Source organism: Pseudopodoces humilis, chromosome 2 (genome assembly GCF_049639895.1).
Source record: "Pseudopodoces humilis isolate 2021_Gansu_Grassland_sample_001 chromosome 2, ASM4963989v1, whole genome shotgun sequence".
Taxonomy (NCBI): domain Eukaryota; kingdom Metazoa; phylum Chordata; class Aves; order Passeriformes; family Paridae; genus Pseudopodoces; species Pseudopodoces humilis.
The window spans coordinates 16,082,462-16,096,451 of NC_142201.1; the positions used below are offsets into that span (position 1 = coordinate 16,082,462).

Genomic DNA, 13,990 nt, shown 5'->3' on the forward strand with positions numbered 1-13,990 from the left:
TGCAATCCTCCCGTCATTAATGCGAACTACCCACAGAAGAACCTGTGGGTTACATAAAATAAATTACAAAAAAATTCAACCTTTGATATAAACAGTATCTCCATCTAAAAATACACTAGCATATGAAATTCTAATGCAGTCCAGTATAATTTTTAACAAATCCTCTAGAGATAGATACTTTAAGGAAAAATCATCAAAATAATTAAAAGCTATATCATAGACTCACAGAATGGTTTGTACTGGAAGAGATGTAAAAGATTATCTAGTTCCAATCTCCCTTAGCATGGGCACCTTCCACTAGACTAGATTGTTCTAGGCCTTATCCAACTTGGCCTTGAACATTTTCAAGGGTGCAGCATCCATAGCTGCTCTGGGTAACCTGTTCCAGTGGTTCACTGTCCTCAGAGTAAACAATCTCTTCCTAAAATCTAGCATAAACCTGTCCTCTTTCAGTTTAAAGCCATTGCTGGATTCCCTTTGCTTTACAGGTACTCATCTCTGTCTGTCCTGTCTTTATCTGTCCTGACACCTGAAGCACAACAGAGCAAAGGGGCAGACATTAAGAGGCAGGTGACTGCTCCACTTTGCATCCCTGTCTCTATGCTTTGAGGTATTACTTCTTCAGCAGTCATCTCATGAGCACAATTAAAAACACATGCCTTAAATGCAGCTGGAGAATCATTACACAGCATAGAAGCCCATGCCAGGATGGGAAGTGAACCTGTCTTACACACACATTGGATTTCTGAGATGGCTGCAGGGATATGACTTGCCATGGGAACTTTACCTGCTTGAAGGTACTCGGGCAGCAGCGTCTCTGGCAGTGTCTCAGGCAGCTGGTAACCATTCTTCCTCGCAACCACAAGGTGGAAAGCAGCACAGAACTCCGGGAGTGTCAGTGCCCCATCACAATCCACATCACTCAGTTCCCTGTGGATTAAACAGGCACACGTTTTCCAAGGTGTTACCTCAGGGAAACATAAGCGTGCCATCATGGGGGAGACAAAAATGCAGCTCTGAGAAGAGCTTGTCATGTACACTTGATCCTGATTTGCACATTTGTCTCAAGGAAGATGAAGTAAGCTGATCTTCTAAAACTGACTTGCCACTTTTTCATTTTTCACTGAAGTACACTTTAATACATCATACTATTGAATATGATGGTATGTGTATATTAGAAAGTTAAATACATAATCTATACTTACAGAATCATAGGGTGGTTTGGGTTAGATGAGACTTCAAAGATCATCTAATTCCAACTCTCCTGCCATGGGCAGGGAACCTTCCACTAGACCAGGTGACTACAAGCCCCTTCCAGCCTGGCCATGAATACTTCCAGGGATGGGAAGTACACAACTTCTCTAGGCAATCTGTTCTAAAGCCTCATGACCCTTATGGTAAAGAAGTCCTTCCTAATATCTAATCTCAACCTGCCCTCCTTTAGCTTATAACCATTCCCCCTTGTCCTATCACTACATGCCCTTGTGGAAAGTCCCTCTCCAAGCTCTCTTGTGGACATCGCTAGGTACTGGAAAGCTGATAGAAAATCTTCCAGACCCTTTTCTTCAGGCTGAGCAGCCCCAAGTGTCTCAGCCTGTTTTCATAGGAGAGGTGCTCCAGCCCTGTGATCAACTCAGTGGACCTCCTCTGGACTTGTTCCAACAGCTCCATGTTCCTCTTGTGCTGGGGAGCCCAGAGCTGGATGTAGCACTCCAGATGGAGTCTACATCCACAAGAGCAGAGGTGCAGAACCCCTTCCCTTGCCTGGCTGGTCACACCTCTTTTGATGCAGCCCAGGATGTAGTTGGCCTTCTGAGCAGAGATTAATTGCACATTGTTCCAAGTGCAGAATGAACCTTCCAGTATTTGGAAGCACTTTTGGCTAATCCATGCAGGATCTTAAAACAGTTCAAGCAGAAAAAGTTACATATGGACTTCAGCAATGGTTACTTAGCACCATTGACTAACGTTTAAAAAAGAGCAAAATAAATGCTCTTGATAAGTTTAAATATTGTTAACTTCTTACTAAATGGTTCTCTCTAATTCTAGCATGTTTCACAAACACAAAAATTAATCTTCAGAAATTCAATTTTATAAATTTTATAAATTAACTCTTTGTAAAATTTGAGTAATATTTTATCTTGGGCACATGGTTGAAAATAAAAATGTAATTTTTTACTCTTTGAATGTAACAAGCATTATCAAACTGTTGAGGTTATAGTGACAAGGACTGAAACATTCCATGTGTTTAACACAGCAACACAACCTGATAAATCACAGTGCCACAAAATTACAAGTATCTACTAGAAAGGAATACTTTTCTTGAAATTCTGCACGAAGAATGAGTTGTGTCAGCAATAGAAATAAAATCTGTTTTGCTACCATATTAGGTTAATCCATTCTTCTTAAGTAATCTTAAATTTAAATTCCAATATTCACTTCCCCCAGCATTATGTTTCCTCAGTTGGGGTTTTTTTTTTATTTTCACAACTGACAATCCGCTTTGAAAAGATTCCAGACATATCCTTTGACCCTGACAGATGTTTAGGCTCTTGCAAGCTTTTCTTCTCATCTCTCTTCATAAAAGCATATAGAAAAACAAAATCACTATCCCCATTTCTGATCCATGTTTAAAATTGTTTGTTCCTCCTATCAGACATGTAATGATGACAACAAATTACAAAGCACCATGTTGTTGATGAAAATATAATAGAATTCTTGTCAAATTTTATCACATACAGTTCCATCCACAATTGTTTCTCAATAAGCTCATTAAATGTAAGCACACTGGTTCATTAGAAAAGCACTAATGAATTATGCAGTTGTTTAATTAGGCCTCCTCTGACAGAACAGAGACAAAAACATAAAACCAACAACACATCTAAAACATTCCAGAGGTGCTTCTCCTCTGTGTCATTTCATGAAAAATGACATTTCTTTGAGCTAATGATGCTGCCTACAATACGCTCAAGAACAGCTCTCAGCTACGCTGCCATTCAAACCTTCCCAGTCCTGCTGAGTAGGTAAACATCTCTCCAGAAAACAAGTGTATCAGAAAAAGCAATGACCACCCTGCTGCTTGGGCCTCAAAGTGACTCTGGAGATAAGAGCAATAATTATAATTAAAGACACTTTTAAAATTTAACAAGAACTCTTGAATTAAGCATCTTTTAAAAAAACATGAGAGGCATCCCCAACACTATTACAGTACTCACCAGATGTGAGAAAGTTCCAGGATGGGAAGCTTGGATTTTGTGAAGAAATTCTTTGCTATGGAACCTGTTGGGAAAGCATGCCACATCAACTATTGGAAATTAATTCTCCCAATTCTTCCCTTTTACCAGGTCTATCATGCCAGAAGCAGACAGTTAATTTATGTCCAAGAGATGCTCAGATTAATCAGATGCTACAATAGATGCTGGACCATTTGTCTTCTTCTGAGTAAATGATAAAGAAAGCCAGACAGAGCTGTTGACCTCATTTCTCAATTCCCCCCATACGGGAAAAATAAATAAAGGGAAACCTGCTTTAGTACTAGTGACTCTAACCTGCATAACAAGTACGTCACCAATGATGAAATAACAGACACAAACAGCCCTGCTTCACCCAGATGTGTTTGGCAGTACAATGCTTTGACATCTGCACTTCTCTCCCAAGATGCTGCTTCAACCATGGCTTTTCTCTGCAGTGAAAATTTTACTGAGGGGGAAAAAAAGAAAAGAAAAAAGAAACTGCAGGAGATTCAGCTAGCACACAGCTCCTGTCCTCACTCATCCTGCCATAGCAGCCCTTCTCATGTTTCTAGTTAACAAACACACTTCTTCACCATCTCATATGCACAGTCTGTCAGGAGTACCTGGAAGCCCTTCCTGGGTACAGGCTTACAAATCATAAGAAAACAAAGCACAAACATCTGGGATGATAATCCTCTTCCCCATGGGCAACCACTGGGGAAAGAATCCACACTGAACAACCATTTGTTCTTTGAAGCAAACTGCATGAAGGAGACTTAACTGCAGTGAGGGACTGCTGAAGCACTAATTTCAGTTAGCAGCAGGTAATTTCTTTAAACTTTCAGCTGGATTGAAGCCTCCTGAACCCTAGTGATACAGCAGGGCTCATTACTATTGCCTCAGTTTAAAACCTGTAACATAATCCTTGCCAGACCAGCTCTGTACATGGCAAAGTCTCCTCTCACAAGCAGCCTGGACCTTCGATTCAGGATGGAAATCTGAGTATCAACAGAGCCATCTCAGTATGCTCTTAACAATACTTCTACCATGTCTGTCCTCTCCAGGATTGTTTCCTAATTACGTAGAGGTCAAAATCTTAATTGCCCAGAACCATCAGCCTCAGGCTTGACCACCCAGGGCAGTTAACTGCATGCTTCACTGTCATCACATGGACACTGCCACAGTTCTGCTGGATAAGCCAGCACAATCCCCAGGGGTTTTTCAACTCAATATACACTGCAGGTGTGATCCACAAATACACCACATCAAATGCAGAGAGCTCATTTTAACTTTTACCAAATTGCCAACACTTCTCCCTTAGATGCAATTATTTTTCTAAAATCAGAGTATTTAGGAGAAAATATAAGGGCCACAATACTGGTTTGAATAGTCTGCCTTCAAAAACAAAACATAATCAACTCTTACAAATGTGCTACCAGAGAAAAAGTAATTTATTTACTTAACACTTTTCACCTCCCAGCTGGTCCCCCCTATTCGATGTGCACAGTGCTTGGTAAAAATTACCGGAAATAAAGGCGTTGAGGTCGGGCTGCAGGGACCTGAATTGGTTAATGTAGTAATCTCGCTGCTCCTCTGTTATCCTCCAAGGGTCATCTGAGTACTGGGTGCTGCTGTCCTGCTGCTCCCGCTCCACTGAAAGAGACTGAAGGGAGGGACACTGGTACCAGACACAGGGAGGGACTAGGAACCTCAAGAAACCAGACTCATACTCTTCTATGTAGCAGAGACAAATTTTCAGAAGACAAGAAGCAGAAATGGCCACACTGATGACCATCCCACTGCTTACCTGTTAAAACTGAGACTATTAGGTATCTGCAATTAAAGGAAGTTTTATGTGACCATCACTCAAAGGAAAAGGAAATCTCGCTACTACTGTTCACTGAAAGTCCAAGTCATACTTAATTACCTCTAGATTAATTTTGGGGGTCCTTTTTTCTGTCATGCATTTCAACCCTGAACTGCACACTGTACACCTCAAATGGATGGAACCAGTAAAGGACCTAAAGCTGCATTTATGCAGCTTTGTGCATGAAAATTTATCTTCACTATGAAACTACATATTTAATCTAGCAATGGTGCTGTAAACTATGGAGATATTCCACTTCTGGACCTTCTGCTCATCCCAGTAACTCAGCACTCATTATGCTAAGTCAGGGAGACACACAAGTCCTTAGAGACCCTCTCTGACTACCCACGGTTTAAGCAAAAATCCTCCTTTGGGTAAAGGAATACTCTGGAGGAGAAGGGTACTCAATCCAATTATTTCTTTGCCCTATCTTTGCTCTCTGATTAACTTGTTTAAGGGAGGCCTGGACCTTTTGCAGGTGGAGGTATCTAGAAGAAGGCTGCCAGTACAGCTGGTGTCTTTGTTAAAATGGAATAAATGAGTATTCAATATTTGAGCCTGCATGAGTCTTAAAAAGGGAGGGCAAGAATGAACAACAATCAGCTATGAAACCCTTTCTCTGACATACCTGTCTGTTTCCCAAGAATCAAATGCAAAACACCAGTTCTGAAATACATCAAAAGATCCCTGAAACAGGCAACATCATAAAGCTGTAAATTAATTTTCATTTCAAAGTGCTACACAAATGCACCCAATTTAATTTCAAGCTAACACAAATTATGTGACACTACCTGTAGATCTCTTTTGGAGGCTCAGGTGACATTTTAATGTGTGTGTGAGGTGCTAAGCACTCAGGAAAGGGTGGAGTCTCTGAGTAGGAGACTCACTTCACTTTTTTAGGAAAATATCTCCCTTAAGAGAGCTTTGCCCTTCCTTAGGGCAAACAAATTGTTTGCATAATAAATGCACAGCAGGCATACTGGCACACAGGAAAGATCTGCTTTTGCAACCAGCAGGAAAATATAAGACTCATTTTCATAAAAACAAATAAATACCCAGAAATTAATATATTTTGCTTAAAGTGCAATTTAACCAACTCGGGTGAAAAACCAAAATATGCAGAAGGCATAAATACCATGCAAGTGTTACAGACAGCAATCTAAATCAAGAAGGACTCTCTGTGAAATCTCATGTACTTTAAATGAAAATGTTTTACTTCGACTTACCTTTAGCAATTTAATTAATTTGATTACTTATTGTAATTTCTCCATACCATCAGCTTTTTTTCCTCATATACCAAAAAAGCACACTTCAGTCTGTAGTCTAAAAACACCACAGAGAACACTTTTCACTTTCAAAGTGAGAATATTCTGCTTTTTTTTCAAATTTTTCTATTATTTCATTAGTAGCACTACTGAAGAAAAATATGCAATTCATTACCCGGTTAGGAGTTGAACAGGTGAGTGAAGACTTGGCTCCATAACTCCCTGATGATGGTCCATCTGGCTGGTGAGTAGAGTGTCTGACTTCATAAGGAGCTACATTAGACATTTAAAATTAAATATATAAATGTCAGGATAATAAAAAAAACCCTGCTAAGCTAAAGGAAATAATAAAATTCCACAAGATTGAGAATGTAGTTTGTGAACACTGTATCAGAGCATTAAGTCTATTTGGTCAAGCATCTACCAAGCAAACCAGGTACTACAGTATTGAAATCCATTTTCTCTTATGCAAGAGAATTCCAGTTACATACTTGTCTTTCCCATTGCATCATTCCTCTTCAGACATTACTGAGATACTGCCACTTATATACTGCTAGACAACAGAAATCACTGTTCATCATGTTTAAATATACATTTATATTACCTGTCCATGCATTTATACACTTCATATAGCCACATATATCACAACAACTATTTTAAGTAAAAAATAATTCAGCTGGGCTATAAAAAAAAAAAGCTTTGACAATGCGATGTGTCCTGGTTTAGGGCAAATTTGGGAGAGAACCTCCCAAACCTTCACTACTTCTCTGTGTACTCTTTCTCTCCCTTCCCTAATTTCTGTTGAAAATCAAAGTACGTGACTCATCAGTTTGTACTATTTGGAGTAAAGTTAGTGAAAAAAAGTAACATTTTCTTCTTCTTTTGCTAAAGTAAGTCACTTAGGCTCCACTGCAGTCAATATAGTAAGCAGCGACACAACGACACATTTTAGGAACAATGTTTTAAAAATAGAGCAAGTATGCAAACAAAAAGGCAACTCACTTGCAAACCCTTACACAGCTGAGAACTGCTGCCGGCCTGTTTAAAATTTACCATTATGATACTACATTAGATAATCAGAACTTTAAAGACTCATGATGAAGAAGAAGTCCAAGAAATCTTAAAACTTCTGACCTCAGGAAGAGCTTAAAAATTATACCCCTAACCCCCTTGTTTTCCTAAGGAACCTTATCCTGTATTTCTATTTTCATTCCTGTACAAGTTACTGCTAATTTCAGATTAAAAAAAAAGAGGGAGGAAGGAAGGTGAAAGGTAGGAAACATTTAGATGCCCTCAGAGTGGAGGTTTAAGCATGAAGCCACATGGCTGTACTAGCCATGCTAGCATGAATAACACACAGAACTATAAAGAAAAATGTACAGTCCTGGTTGCAGTGCAAAGGGCTGCCCTTGGAGACACCGTGTCCAGTTTGAGGGTCAGATCTGCAGTACAGGCCAGGGCAGGGGCACAAGCACCTCCTCCACATGCACTACACACAGCTGCCCTTTGCAGTGCTCTTCAGGAAACTGGAAGGATCTTTATCTGAAAGGCCAGGAAGAACCAGCAGGTCTTGCCTTAGGCCTGGCATTTGGTACAGCGTGGGTCATAAAATGTTAACCACTCACTACCAATGAGAACACATCTGGCTGAAGTATCCCCAGTGGGATTAAAACAGGAGAGATTCCTTTTCTGGAAAATAGGAAAAATTGCTTTCTGAAAAATAACCATTGTTCTGCACCTCTAAGATTTTATTACCTTAGAAAATTGAGCACTTAAATAATTACTTTTGGGAGATGTTGACAGCTGGACTGGATGATGCTGTCCTTGATCACTTTGCATAGGTGCTGAGTCCATGAGAAATTTCAGAGAAGTTACATTCACAACCAAATTCAGAAGGAAGAAACCCCAACACCCAAAACACTCCCTCATAGCATTGACAGATCTGGGACAGAGTGCCAGAAAAGAGCAGAGCACTCGACAGGTACACGGTCAGCCGGTCCCGACGGACACCCCCTGCCCAGCTCTCCACAGCATGGGCTCTCTGCCACGTGTCTTCTTCACTTCACAACTGCACTAATGTGCTGCTCTCAGAATCAATCCCACCTCTGAACAGGCAGCAGTTTACCTCCGCAGCAGGGGAATGCCTGTGATTCAGTACTGGTACAATTTTCAGGTGGAGGCCACTTTATAGTGTCAAACACATTCTTATCACAGCTGTACTGAGTTTCAACATGTTGAATAGCTCTTTTGTAACTCATTTGTAAATAAGGACAAAAGGTGAAGGAGTAGCATGCTTCAATCTTCACTCACTGCAAACACACTAATGTAAAGCAGGAGGGATGATGGTATACACCAATGTCTCCTGTTGCCACCAACTTGGTCAGCACATGTTGCAATTATGAGCGCACAGGTGCTTTACTATTAACAGGAACCTGTAAAACCATAGTTAAACTGGCTTCTGCCCCATTAGCCTCTGATTAAAATTTGAATGTTTTCCCACCTACTCTAATGGCATCAAAATGAAGGACAGGAGCATCCAAGGCAGTGCCTTGTTTTTGTCTGAATTACCTAAGTTACATTGTGGGACTGCTTTTATACTCGCATCCTATTATTATTTCTGTTACAAAACCAGAGATGATATTATCTGTTTCTGCAAAAGAAGGTTCACTTCCAATGTGAAAATTAATATGTGGCTGCTAAAATCGGGAGCAGACTTTTCTTCCCCTCTAATGAAACTAAAACCATCATGCACTCTGACAATACTTGCAGGCTCTCTGCCACCGGGGTATACTGCAGAGCCTTGTCAGAGATTAGGTATTAGCATTTGTGAGCAGTCACACATAAATCTAATTTAATAGAAAGTGAATAGGAAGACGGGATTGAACAGTCAAAATAAATTGATCAAATAATTTTCCAAAACATGAGTCTAATTGAATTTTAAAATCATTAGCCTGATTGTCACTAGAATTTGGTTACTTCTAGTGTAGCTAGAGCAGAATTTGGAACTTCTGATAAGGGAAAAAAAATTGAAAAGAAAAAATATTTTAATACAATGTTCATTGCCGTTTTTATCCTACCTCCATGCTGCTGTTCCAGCCCACCTCTTGCTTTACCATATCCATAATTTAGTGGTATTCTCTGGTAAGTAGATGGAGAAGAGGGAGGTGAGCAAATTGGAGACATCAGAGGAGACTTGGGTTCCTATTTCAAAAACACACCAACACAAAACACAATTCTGAGACAAAAATTGTAAGAAACAACCAAGTAATGCTGCAAAAGCACATACAATATGATGAACAAAAAAACACTGCAGCATCCTCAGGCCCTTTATTTCCAAGAAAAGGCTTAAAACAGACAAGACAGCATTTGGTACTGAGTCTTTGAAGGATAAAGCATAGCAGTGCTATAACAAAGCCTTACAATGGTCAGCTCAATGTATTTTATTTCCAAAGATGCCTGAAGTAGTATATGTAGAAGGCTCAATGTCAGTGGATAGCTTTGAATTTGCATAATGTGAGTGCGTTCTTTGTGGAAGATCATTTTTCATATTTACAAAAAAAAAAGTACAAAAAATTAAAATACATCCCTGGATCAGTATTTTAAATACTGTGGATTTGTAAGTATCACTGGGTAACTATCCTAAAGCTTTCTCTTTCCTTTGATTTACTGAGATTGCTTGAGAAAAGGCTGTAAGCATGAAAGGTTTTACTGAATAAAGAGGAAAATACAACACAGATAATCCAGATGGAGCCAGGGGTTTGAGGGCAGTGTTCTGCTTTGGTGTCAGTACACAGAGGACAGGCATACATGCTCTTCTTCCTCATCCTGTTATTCCACCTGTGTATCTTGTCATCAGCTCACTCCTGCTGGCTGACCTCAGGCTGGGAATGCTGTTACTGACGCCAACGCACCCTGTGATAAACATGGGCACTGTTTTGGGAAGATAAAAGTGCTTCCACCAGGCACTTACAACATGACCTGATACTGTACAACAGGAGAAGGTGTCAAGCCTGGGGAAAATTATGCAAATCAGTCTTTGTGAAAATTATGCAGCACTGTGAAGCCTCCTGTATCTGAACAAGTGCTCTCTACTCTCCAAAATACAGGTAATACGAATGTCCCTTAGATCCTTCATTAAACTGGCATCTCAGAACTGCTGGGACAATGCTTCACTCAGCAAAAAAAAAGAAAAGCAGATGTCTTCTGGACTACTCCTTGGGGAAACAAAAATGAAAGAAAACTTGGGGGCCTTACCCCACCCAAAGATAGTGGTTCATGATTGAACACCTCATCTCCAATTGAGTATTTCTAGAGTGACTAAGGACCATTAGTCCATTACCATACTGGCCAAGGGAAATCACTCGTTTTCTTGTTCTGTTTCACAGATAGATTTGTATTTGCTGCTTTTCCCACTTTCTTTCAAGAAACAGTGGTAGATTAAGTAGGAGAAAAACACTGAAAGAACTTACACAGAATATTATAGGGCTGACAGCTTTATGCAAGCTCATATAGAGAATTTTCTTCAGGGAAGCAACTGGGATGCATCAAAACCAGAGCACAGGCATGATGGGGATTATTTGTACATCAGGAGTTCATCTCCTGTCTAGTATTGGAAAATTGAGTAAGCCCCTGTGAGTGTAATCATTCACAGAACTGGACCCAAAATGAGGATGCATAATGACTTGTTGGCCTGAAGGAGACTAGCCTGTTACCTGTTTGTCCCCTTCATCTGTTCTTTTGTAGGAATTTTTTTCCAAAGTTGCATGTGGAACCTGAAATTTAACTCCATGGAATTCTGCTGGAGTCCCATAACGTACTTCAGTGTCATTTTTCAGTGCCATAAATCGTGGTAAAGGCAATTCTTTATTAAGAGAGAGAAAAATACAATTGAGACTGCAGAACATTAGAAGCACTTTAAGCAGTATCATCTTGTAATACCAACGAAAAGTTTATAAAAGATTGCTAGTTATATTTGTAATCTTTTTAAGTGTGGGACTCCTTTGATTGTTTATGTCTTAATAAAAATGTGAATGTTACACAAAGCTACATTCACTAGCTTAATATATAATCTCCCCATGCAAAAAGAAAGAAATAAGCCTTGTGCATGTTATTTAAGCAAGCAGCAAACTCATTTCCTGCCTTCAAAACCTTGCCTGTAATGAAAAGAATAGTTTCCCACAGAAACTGTGGGACAGATAAATTAATCAGTCAGGATCACAGTATCCTCAATGCTGCCATCATAAAAGGAACAAATCAAAAATAATAGGGTTCAGAGATCACACCAAAGCCTAGAGAGACAGCTGTGTCAAAAGGTCCCATGTTGCATCTGCTGTGCTGAGCAAGAGACTGACACTTTGTCACTCTTTAAGACAATTCCTGATTATGTTGCAGAAACGCCATTTATTTTGGTGTACAGTCACCCTAAAAGATCAATACAATTAAAATTAACAGAATGCTCAACACCAAGCAAAACCATTTATCCATCACCTCTGTAATCTTTTACACCCACAGTTACAACCACTAAAAAAATAAAACACTTGAAATTTGGTACATTTTACTCACTCCACTCTAAAGGTGCTCATATATTTTCTAGAGAAAATGTAATTAGCACTAGAAGATTTACTGAAATTTTATTGAAACAGTAAGAAAGATATCAATACAAGGACTGCAAGTACCTGTTTTCACTCAAATTTGTGGATTATTTGCATATGCTGGCCTTGTAAAACATACAGAGTAAATCTCAGTCCAGGTTTCTAATTTAGTTTGTTGAGAGGTTTTTTTAGGGGTTTTTTGTTGTTGTTTTTTGTTTTAATTAACATATCTAAAAAGGACAGCAATGCAAGAGAGAGTGAACAAGCTGTCCATAGAGGAAAACTGACAGACACATCCAAGCCACTCCTCTTAATCTTTGGTTCAAATTCCTGCTCCAGCAAGGCACTGAATCAAACTCTGCCAGCTGCATCTGACCCCCTCCACTTGGTCAGGAGCTCTGCACCACTGGAGCTCAGCTCACACAGGTCATCATGGGCTTGTCATTCGGGCCTTCCCTCCCTGGGATGGGGCAGACCTGGGAAGTCCCTCCCTGTGCCTTGCAACGCACATGAATATGACATTTCATTTCCCTTATTAGGGACAGCAGAGCAGAAGCTGTGCTGGGAGCAGTGACCTGATTGCAGGGTTGTGGGTAGGTGCTGCCTTTCCAGCCTTGTCTCTGATCTTGTGGCTGGCTGCACTGCTCCTCCAGTGGGATGGTGCAAGCACAGACCCAGGGCACGGCTTGAGCACCCACCCAGGATACGGGAGCTAAAGGTTCAAACCTGTTCAAGCTCAAGCAAAAAGCCCTGTGTTTTGTAAGCCCTGCTGAGGCAGAGTGTGCATCACTGAAGCAAGAACACGGAGTTCCTTCCAAGCTGCTATCAAGGTTTCACAGCTGAAAGGGACCTGCTTTCTCTCTTCATCGCTTGAGTTAGATAAGACTCTTCCAAGAAGCTTTCCTCTCCACCAAAAATGGTACATTTAATATTGCTGACAATTCATTGGGAAGAATAAAGCTGTTTTAAAATATATCTAATATACATTTTCACACCTATTCACAGTAAGCACTGTGATTTTATCTCCACTACCCATTTATTTCAGCAGGATTATTTGCTAAAGCAAATGAGTGTTACAATCTGCCCTGCACAGAGGGACTCCCTGACCTGTCCATGTCCCCCACAATGTGCCTCCACCCAAAGCAGCTATCAGCTCCCAATTTGGACAGCTGTCAAGATTAGAGGCTGAAGGTGAGAGAGAAATGCATCTCCTGCACTGATCATCTGTCATTCCTGCCACTCCTTTGTAATGCCTTTTCCAGAGGGGGATGTCATCTCAGATCTCCCATATCTGTAATTCTCTGCAATTTTACACCACTCACTCAGAGCATGTAACATTGCCATCCACTCTTTCTCTGCTCCTTAAAATTGTTCATAGAAACATAAGAATAAAGAGTTTACCGCCATGGAGAGCTGACAAGTGTTAAAGGAAGTGAGAAACAAGTGCATAGTACTGCAAGCAAAATTTGCTACTTACCATTCTTAATGCTCTCAATCCGTACTGGAAACCCTGACTGTGCTGCTGCAATTAACTTCAAAGCAATATAAAATTGAGCAGGACCAAAATAACCCACACGCTTGGCTCCACAAACCTCTGTAATCTAAGAGAGAAGAGACACATTGTCGGTTAAATGCATTTCATTCTTCCAGATGTCAATATCTCCACATAAACAAAGAAAAAACTTTAGAAACACAAAATGCTGGCTGTATTTGAAGTCTTCTACTACAAGTATTTGTTTCAACTAAGAACATCAGTACACCAAAGACATGTTGAGTAGTTGCTGCACTTTTCAGAAGCACTACTGGTTAACACTGCTATCCTAAAACAAGTTATGGGTTTTCATACTATGTAAGATTTTAACAGCAGAGGAAATTAGAAGTTCTTAAGTACCCTGTCCAGTAAAACATTTTCACCAGAGAAGCTGTGATTTCCTTAGAAAGTTATACATAATATTAGCCCTAACAACAACAGTTCAAATAATTACCGTAACTGGAACATTAACACAACAAAAGACCCCAGCACACTACTTGAGC

The 13,990-nt window shown here is 40.0% G+C and overlaps 1 protein-coding gene across 4 annotated transcripts in view; it reads right to left on the reverse strand.

Annotated features, from left to right (window-relative positions):
• The window catches only part of REPS2 (RALBP1 associated Eps domain containing 2), a 95,681-nt gene that overhangs the window by 47,939 nt on the left and 33,752 nt on the right, over window positions 1-13,990 (reverse strand). For all 4 annotated transcript variants that reach the window (XM_005516666.3, XM_088051781.1, XM_088051782.1 and 1 more), the window contains exons 2-8: window positions 13,434-13,557; window positions 11,078-11,226; window positions 9,443-9,566; window positions 6,541-6,638; window positions 4,758-4,896; window positions 3,216-3,279; window positions 788-930 (exon numbers count right to left, since the gene is read on the reverse strand). In XM_005516666.3, the coding sequence (XP_005516723.2) occupies window positions 788-930; window positions 3,216-3,279; window positions 4,758-4,896; window positions 6,541-6,638; window positions 9,443-9,566; window positions 11,078-11,226; window positions 13,434-13,557 (841 nt within the window). The remainder of the gene's footprint in view (window positions 1-787; window positions 931-3,215; window positions 3,280-4,757; window positions 4,897-6,540; window positions 6,639-9,442; window positions 9,567-11,077; window positions 11,227-13,433; window positions 13,558-13,990) is intronic.